The 9,574-nt window shown below is 42.0% G+C and overlaps 1 protein-coding gene across 1 annotated transcript in view; it reads left to right on the forward strand.

The window, feature by feature from the left end:
* Window positions 1-7,463, forward strand: part of PRKAR2B (protein kinase cAMP-dependent type II regulatory subunit beta) — a 129,543-nt gene extending 122,080 nt beyond the window's left edge. Inside the window, exons 10-11 of the mRNA XM_030216469.1 lie at window positions 3,121-3,259; window positions 7,152-7,463. Coding sequence (XP_030072329.1) covers window positions 3,121-3,259; window positions 7,152-7,285 — 273 coding nt within the window. The 3' untranslated portion in view covers window positions 7,286-7,463. The remainder of the gene's footprint in view (window positions 1-3,120; window positions 3,260-7,151) is intronic.
* The last annotated feature ends 2,111 nt before the right edge of the window (window positions 7,464-9,574 follow it).

Consider the following 9,574-nt stretch of genomic DNA (forward strand, 5'->3'; position numbering starts at 1 on the left):
CAATTAAGATCCCCAAGATTTTCATTGTTGAATCCAAAGAATAAGTAACATTGTCAGTCTTAAAATTTGAGATAGTTATTGGTTGATAAAGTCTAGTTAATATCATAAATTTTGTTTCATCAGTATTAAGTTTCAATTTAAAATTAAGAGCCCAGGATTCCATTAAGTCGATTCCTACTTTGACTTCCTGTGTGGGACACTTGACTGGATAGTGCCACTTAATATCATCACTAACCACCTAATCCAGTCAGTCAGTGGTCCAGGGGCAGAGTCGAGAAAGAGTTGGCACTTAACCAGTTAAGTACTTATATTCAGCCCTTAACTGGTTAAGGTACATGGTCAAATAGGACCACATAAATAACAGTCCTATTGTTGGCTGGTTTCATCATAACTGGTTAAGGCTGACTATCAAGTGCCGACTATCCACACATACCTGAATATTCAATGCTGGTGCCCAGACATGGCCCAGCATTGACTATCCAAGCACAAAGCCAGCAACTGTGAAAAATATTGCTGACTGCAGCTGGCTGACTATTTTCCCCCGAACAGGAAACAGTGGAGGTGATCAACAAAGAAAGGCGTCATCAATCATGTGCAACAATCTATATTCACACCTAAGAAGACTCGACACGGCCATGTTTCATCTTGATGACCTGCATCATGGAGTCTGTCATAATCAAGAGTGCATCAATGAAATCAATTGCATATTGCTGAGCAAGAATACCAAATATTCACTGTACTGTGTTTCAGCGTTGCCCGTGTCAACTCTTGATTATGACAGCCTCCTGATGCAGGCCATAAAGCTGAAACACAGCCGTGTCAAGTCTTCTTAGGTGTGAATAAAGATTGTTGCACACGATTGGTGACGTCTTTCTTTGTTGATCGCCTCCACTGTTTCCTGTTTGTCCGCTTTCACCTATAGAGGTTAGTTCTTCCCTGTTTGGGTGGGTGACTGTTTCCCCCTTCATTTTTCTCCTCTTTTGTAAGTAGTGTGCATTCTTTTCCAAGAGTAGGCACTGTCTTCAAGAGTGCGCCATCTTTCTCACAGAGTGAGGCCTATTGAACGAAAGGATGCAGTCTTGTGAAACAGCGCACATTATTTATGATATTACCCCCAAAACAAAACAAAATGAAGAATCCCATAATCTATATAGGAAACTAAACATAAAGAAAATCTTTAGCCTACAGCTATCTATGGATTCCCCCCCCCCCCCCCCCCCCCTATTTTGTTATCCCCTGCAGTGTAACCAGTCATTTTGTCAGGGTACCTGCAATCTTTAGATCTAAATCCAGGCACTAGATGTCACCATTGTTTAATTTTTCCCCCTGCACCTTCCCTTCACAGCATCCCCATCACAGGGAGCATAAGCCCTCAGTCTGGATCTGAACAGTTACAGAGACACCAGCTCAGCTCCCATATGGCCTTCTCTATTGTTTAAAAGCCTTTTATGTGTACTGCCATGAAAGGTGGGGGCTATGTTCTCAGCATTTATACAGCTGTTAAGTTTCTAGTTTTAGAAATACATTGGTGAATCTGTAACTACATGGAAAGGCTTGCAAAATTTCAAGCCAAATCATAGTTTAGTGTTCAGACATAGTAGGAACCACAAGCAAGTTTTCTTACATATAAATAAAATGAAAAAAAAAAAAAGAACACTTCATTCAAGGTTGCTGAAAACATTTTCAGGAATACTAATGTTCTCTGAGAACAAGCAGGATAGAAAGTCCTCACAGATGGGTGATTTTATTCAGTGGAGCCCACATGGAGAAGCTTTCCCAGCTTCAATTACTCTAGACGTTTTTGAGAAGCCAGACCATACATGTGTGCAGCAGTTTCTGTCATATAGCACCACCTCCTCCTACCTTTCTTTTTACTTGGAGCCAAATTAATGTTTCCTGCTACGCTTTGTAGAATTCAAAGTTAATTTATAGGAGCAGTTCTATGGGTGCAGTAGGTGCTGACCACCCTCGATATTGAGCAAACCGTCTTTTTTGTCCAGGGAGGAGTACTTTATACTGCATTTATACCCCAATCATATTGAAATGTTGGCACGAATTAGTTATTTGATTATTTTTTCACAACATGTCCCAGAAGAAACCCTCCCAGTAGCTTTAAAAAATGCAGGTGGTGCAGCAAGCATACTGTATGTCCATAATTGATGCTTGCAGTGCTGTGGATCCAAATATGAACCCTCTCGTGCTCTCAGAGGACAGAGGGATTTTCATGGCCATGGAGAACAATGTGAGGGGATCTTCAATGCTTATAAATCTGGTCTATTGACGTCAGCCTCACATTCATTGATTTCAAGAGGTCCAGGAGCTGCATGAAATGCTGGGAATGCATCAACATTGGGACTGCATCCATCACCCTCAGGGCAACCATCACTAGAGCACACTAGGATGATGAGATCCCACCTGAAGATCATCGATCCTGAGGGCTAATGATGTTGAATGTCAGCTGGAGGCCAAGAAGCATCATAAATCATACCTCATTGGAGAATGGCTAGAGAGTACCACCTATGAGGACCTGCAATCCTGCTTTTCTTTGGAAAAAACTAGGTTACTTTTCTGTAGCAGATGTTCTCCAATGACAACAGGATATCAGTCTTCATATACCCACCCACCTACCCGAGGAGTTGTCTTCTACTCTAAGCTCTATCAGAGACTGAGGGAAGTCTTGTGCAACAGTGACGAGTAGAAAATTGCACACATGCAAGGTCCATCTTCTGAAAAGTTTCTAGAATAATCAAAGCTAATGAAGCTTCTCTCTGTGGGTTCTGTCAGATGATGTCACCCAACTTGTATCCTGTTTTCCACGGAGGACATATGCTACAAGTTAATAACTTGACTTTACTCTGCAGTACAAGGTAAATTTGTAGCCTAAAGCTTTCTAAATGACTTGCTCAAGATAACACGTTGTCACTAGATAGATCATAAAGAATGACTTCAGATAGAGCCTCTGGAGGCAGGTTACATTGCAACCAGGGAAGGAAGAAGCTGAAGTTCTGGCAAGTAGACAAGCAACCCCCTGTAGAACACGTTGTTTTGTTGGGCAGTCCATCCAAAATCATTATTCTTTTACTTTACAGGAAGTAATTTTTTTTAAACTGGACTTTTCAGAGTAAACCAGATGGGGAAGAGAATGAAGCAGTGGAAATCGCCCGATATTCCAGAGGACAGTATTTTGGAGAACTTGCCTTGGTAACAAATAAGCCCCGAGCAGCGTCAGCATTTGCTGTTGGGAATGTCAAGTGTTTAGGTATATGTCTGACTTTTTGTTATTGGTCTTAGAACTGTTCTGTTTCTTCTTTCCTGCAAAACTTTAGTCTTTTCTGTCTCTGTCTTTCTCATCTGCCATTATGAATGGTCTTCTCTTTTAGGCCTTCATTTCCCCCTCCTACCTACAGTAATGTGAGAAACTCCTTCTCTCTCATCCTTGGCAATGATATCATTACCAGCATCATAGAGCTAATGCATAACATACAATTGTAAAAGAATCGTTACAATAGAGAAATGTAAAAAAATTATACTTATAGAGTATCAGAAGGAAAACTGATAATTATCTTCAACTCAGACTAAAGTTAACTGCAGTCAAAAATTTCTTCACAGCAGCTGACATTTTCCACATTCAGAACATCTGTAGACTCGAATCAGGGAAGGGATCAAAGGCTGCAAGCAGTGATATTCCTATCTGTGTCAGGGGATATTTCACCCACCCTGGGGTTTATCCTTCACCTGTTCACAAAGGCAACCATTCAGCACTAAGGGAACCCATGCTATCTGAAAGGAAACATACTACTACTACCACCACTAGAGTAAAAAAGCAGTAACCCTTTCACCACCCATTAAGAGAAATAACAAAGGCTCAATAATTCAACTAACATACCATAACATCTAAACTGAAAGGAGAAAGGATACACGATAGTTGGGAGAGTCTTGGAACTCCCAACACGAGAGGTGTTCAAGTTGAAAGTGTGTGATATTCCTCCAAGGAGACCTTCTAATGTTTCATTTATTTTTCTGATATTGTAAGTACTTGTTAAATACTGCAGGGCCCTCTATAGGGCTTTTCTTTTATCTTAAAGCCTCTGTGGTCTCCAGTACTTTTTTTTTTGCTTCTGATATTTTTTCAGTGCTGACTCTTTACCTTAGCAAACTCATTAACTATCAGGGAGCCCTATACAATCTATTTGCCCCAGTTTATCAGTAGGAGGGAAAGCAAATATTGAAGTCCACAGATATTGCAAATTGATTGTATGCCCACCTCTGGAGTGACCTTCAGCCCTGACTACCAAGGAAGCCACCACACTTGTATCATCCTTTTTATTAATTTGTGTATTTCTTATTTTGTTCACAAGGATTATTTTCTATCTATTTCTCCCATTAGCTTCCCCCACATGTGCTCTTTCTGAAAGCTCTAACATTTTTCTTGTATATTTCTTTAGTGTTGTTTCTTGGTTTTGCTTAATAGGTCTTGGAAATCCACATTCTGGCATTTCTTATGCAATTTTATGAAATTCTGATCAACATATTGTGTTTTAAAATATGTACATTTCTACTGCTTAAAATATTCTCAGCATTCTCCATCTGATACTTGTCCTACAGTACAGTCTTGGTTATCCGACCTTCACTGGTCCGACCATCGGGAATATCCAACAGACCCCCGGTGAAGTCACACGGTTTCTGTTTTCATTTTCCAAACCCAGGACCCTACTTTTACTACCATTGAGAGCCAGGACCCTGCTTTCACTGCTTTTCTGCATTGTTTGAGGAGTTACCATTGTTTTCCATATTATCCCTGAGCCCATACGCCAGGCCCCCCTCCCTGCCCATCTTCAAATCCTTGCTCAAAGCCCACCTCTTCAATGTCGCCTTCAGCTCCTAACCACTTTACCTCTATTCCTAACCACTTTACCTCTATTCTGGAAATCTAGACTGCCCCAACTTGACATTTCGTCCTTTAGATTGTAAGCTCCTTTGAGCAGGGACTGTCCTTCTTTGTTAAACTGTACAGCGCTGCGTAACCCTAGTAGCACTGTAGAAATGTTAAGCAGTAGTAGTAGTATCTGACTTTTCATTTATCCGACAACGGGTGAATCCTGTTTAGGTTGGATAATCAAGACTTTACAGTACTCTGAAGTCATCAGTTTTCCTTTGTAAAGACAAAACATCTTCCTTCACTTGTGTCCTCTGTTCCTCAACACTGACCACGATCTTTTTACATGGGACAAATTCTGCTCAGTTTTCACTAAGACATCATGCTGTAATTCAAGTTATGTGCACACAACAGCAGAAACCAAGATGAACAAAGAGCAGCCATGTGTCTGTCAAAATCTTTATTACTGATGGTCTAGTCTTTAAAATATAAATCTCAACTGTTCCACAGACCTGGTTTTTTCACACTGTGGCAGTTACACACTGTCAAACCACTTCTAGATTCCAGTGACCTACAATGATTCATGCATCATTTCTATTTCAGCATAAGAACACTCCAAGTAATCTAAAACATTGCAGTAGGCCAAAAATTGACTTTTGATATCTTATAGAATTAGATTTAAATACTTATATTTCTTCATAACGTTCTGCATACTAGGGAGCTAGTGCATCTCCCAAAACACTTGTTACCCTACATTTCCACATGTGTCTAGTCATAAAACAATGAATTACTCTGCATTCCTTCTCCCTTGACTATTCACTTTGAAGCCACCAGTGGTGCAGATGTATATATATTTTTTTAACCAAACAGCTGCATCAAGCAGCAAAATTCTGCTCTCATAAGTACATAAGTATTGCCATACTGGGATAGACCAAAGGACCATCAAGCCCAGCATCCTGTCTCCAACAGTGGCCAATCCAGGTCACAAATACCTGGCAAGATCCCAAAAAAGTACAAAACATTTTATGCTGCTTATCCCAGAAATAAGCAATAGATTTCCCCCATCCATTTTAATAATGGTCTATGGACTTTTCCTGTAGGAAGCTGTCCAAACCTTTTTTTAAACCTCGTTAGCTAACCGCCTTTACCACATTCTCTGGCAACGAAATCCAGAGTTTAATTACACTCCTTCTCTTTACCCATCCTCTGTACTGTTTCCTCTGGCCATCAGGGGAGTTACTGAACAGCGGGTTTTATCTGCTTCTGACTCTTCCACTGCTGACATCCCTCTGAAATTAAATTGTGCAGGAAAGCTGGAAGAGGGTGAGACAACAGCAAGAAGCACTTCTCCTGATTCTTCTTGCCAATCCTGAACAGGGAAGGAAAGGTGATGCTAAGAAATAGTGCAGGAAGGGAAATTGTGATACCAAGGGATGGGAGCGAAGGGAGATGATGTTATGAGACTGGAAGGGAAAGGAAGATGGTAATGCCAGAGTAGTGGGAGGGAAGGGAAGAAGAATTATAATAACAGGGGATAGGGAGAAAAATGGAAGAGAAGATATTGATGTCAGATAGGTGAAGGAGAAAGAAAAGTAACAGTGCCTGGCATAGGGTGGGGGATGTGAAGGTGGTGATGCCAGGGGCTCAGGAGGGAGGAAAGGGAAGGTAGTGAAGCCAAAATGTGAGTGGGGGGGAAGAGACAGGGCCACTGAGAGGGGGGACAGGGGGGCACAATTCACCAGGCCCGGCCTCCAAGGGGGGCCCTGCACCAGGGTCTCTCTCTCTTCTGTCTCCTGCTCCTGACAGGCCCCGAGTGATCAGGTCCCAATAGGAGCAGGAGAGAGAAAACTCCGGCGCTGGGCAGCAGTGGTCCTGCCCCGGGCCTGGCTCAGTCTCGGCGGCCCTGGGAAGAGATGATGGTGCCAATGGGTTGAGAGTGTGGTGGGTAGCAGGAGGGAAATGAGCGTAATGATGTTGGTTGGGGGGAGGGGAGAGGGATTGTTCTTGGTGTTCCATGAAAAAAAAAAAGTAGGGAATGATGGTTCTAGGTTATGCATCACCCTAAAGTTAGCTTTACCTTTATCCTTCTGTTGTCTTCATTGTTCTTTCTCTTGGACTGTTATACGAAGCTATTCTGATAAATGAAGACTCAGCCTAATAATTAAAAACACTTATGTAATCTGCCATCATTTGTCATTTTCATACCTAAAGTTAACCTTCACACATTTGTGTTTTTGTTTTATTTTCTTCTTTTTTTTTTTTTTTTTTATTTTAGTTATGGATGTGCAAGCATTTGAAAGGCTTTTGGGACCTTGTATGGAAATCATGAAAAGGAACATTGCAAATTATGAGGAGCAGCTGGTTGCCCTGTTTGGAACAAACATGGACATTACTGATCCCAGTGCGTGAACAAAGAAGGAGAAACGGCACGACATGCTGTGGGAGAATAGCACAACCAGGGCCAGTTCAGGGTATTAAGCACCCAAGGCAAAACTTTAGCATTACTCCTCCCATGAACTTTCAGCCTTTTTTGCATCAGCACCCCCAACACAATACTTTGATACCAAAACTAAATAATTGTGATTGTTACAACACTACCCTTCCTAGAATAATGATCTAAGACTGCATAATTGTAATATATATATATATAGGAGTGGCCTAGTGGTTAGGGTGGTGGACTTTGGTCCTGAGGAACTGAGTTTGATTCCCACTTCAGGCACAGGCAGCTCCTTGTGACTCTGGGCAAGTCACTTAACCCTCCATTGCCCCATGTAAGCCGCATTGAGCCTGCCATGAGTGGGAAAGCGCGGGGTACAAATGTAACAAAACTAAAATAGATACTATTGGAGATTCTACATGGAATGTTGCTACTATTGGAGATTCTACATGGAATGTTGCTAATATTGGAGATTCTACATGGAATGTTCCTATTCCACTAGCAACATTCCATGTAGAAGGCTGCGCAGGCTTCTGTTTCTGTGAGTCTAACGTCCTGCAGGACGTCAGACTCACAGAAGCAGAAGCCTGCGCGACCACATTGGTGATCTGCAAGGGCTGACTTCTACATGGAATGTTGCTAGAATCTCAAATAGTAGCAACCGTGCAGGAGTGGCCTAGTGGTTAGGGTGGTGGACTTTGGTCCTGGGGAACTGAGGAACTGAGTTCGATTCCTGGCACAGGCAGCTCCTTGTGACTCTGGGCAAGTCACTTAACCCTCCATTGCCTGCCGCATTGAGCCTGCCATGAGTGGGAAAGCGTGGGGTACAAATGTAACTAAAAAAATATATATATACACACACACATACATACGCACTGTATTGTAAAAACAAAAAGAGAAACCTATGCAAAGCTTGTTTTCTGCATAACTCTGTCAAAACCTAATCAATTTCAATAAAATTTGAGAGATATCATTCTGAATAGATTTGCAATAAGCCCACACTCATGCCAGCTACCTCACCTAAATCAGTACCTCATTTTTCAACTGTCACAATGTTTTCTTCAGAACGAACTGATCAGTTCAGCGAGTTTCTAGCAATTTCTTCAAAACATATTCTACACTTACTCTCCTTCATCAGTCTGTGAGAACCATAACCTTTCTCCAGATACAGATTTTTAATAAGGATCAGATAATCCGGACTAAAAACCATGGTAACTGATTATGTTTAAAGCAGTGGCGTAGCCACAGGTGGGCCTGGGTGGGCCAGGGCCCATCCACTTAGGGTTCAGGCCCACCCAACAGTAGCACATGTTTAGCGGTAGCTGGTGGAGATCCCAAGCTCTACCAGCTGAAGACTTCCCCCTGATGGTAATGAAAACGCTACTCTCCATGATACTGGCACCTGCTTATGTTCAGTTTTCAGCTCATGCCTGCTGCAGACTGCCAAGGTGGAAAGAAGCAATTTCCTGCCAGCTGAGATATCTTTTGGTGGGGGGGGGGGGGGGGGGGGGGGAGAACATTTGATGCCCACCCACGTCTTGCCTAGGCCCACCCCAAATCTATTGTCTGGCTACGCCCCTGGTTTAAAGCAAAATGGTGTCTGCATGTATCATGTTTATGTTTGTCATAATTTGAAGAACAAATCTAGACAGTTTACACAAATCCAAATAAGTAATAAAAAGGAACTCCAGCAACATATAGGAAAGACGCAAGCATTCCAAGAATCATACAGTCAATCAATAAATAAAATAAAATGGAGGAGTGGCCTAGTGGTTAGGGTGGTGGACTCTGGTCCTGGGGAACTGGGGAACTGAGTTTGATTCCCACTTCAGGCACGGGCAGCTTCTTGTGATTCTGGGCAAGTCACTTAACCCTCCATTGCCCCAGGTACAAATAAGTACCTGTATATCCAAACCGCATTGAGCCTGCCATGAGTGGGAAAGCGTGGGGTACAAATGTAACAAATAAATAAATAAATAAATAAAATATTGCAATAGCTGCCTAAATAGGATGTTAGTTAAACATCAAACCATATTAATCAAGTCTGTCTCCTGACTGGGAACACAACGAGTCTCCAAAAGCAAGCTGAAAAAGTGTGTTTTCAGAGCAGTCTTAAAATATATAATCATAGACTCCTACATAAAAATAGGTAGCGTCAAATATGAGTTTAATATATAGGGGAAAAGCCTCAATCCCGGCGTGGGCTCCTTGTGTTGTGAAACAACGTAAGGGAGCGCCGCCCGATCATCACTGGCTCAAAA

The sequence above is a fragment of the Microcaecilia unicolor genome, chromosome 10 (assembly GCF_901765095.1).
Source record: "Microcaecilia unicolor chromosome 10, aMicUni1.1, whole genome shotgun sequence".
In the NCBI taxonomy this organism is placed as follows: Eukaryota; Metazoa; Chordata; class Amphibia; order Gymnophiona; family Siphonopidae; genus Microcaecilia; species Microcaecilia unicolor.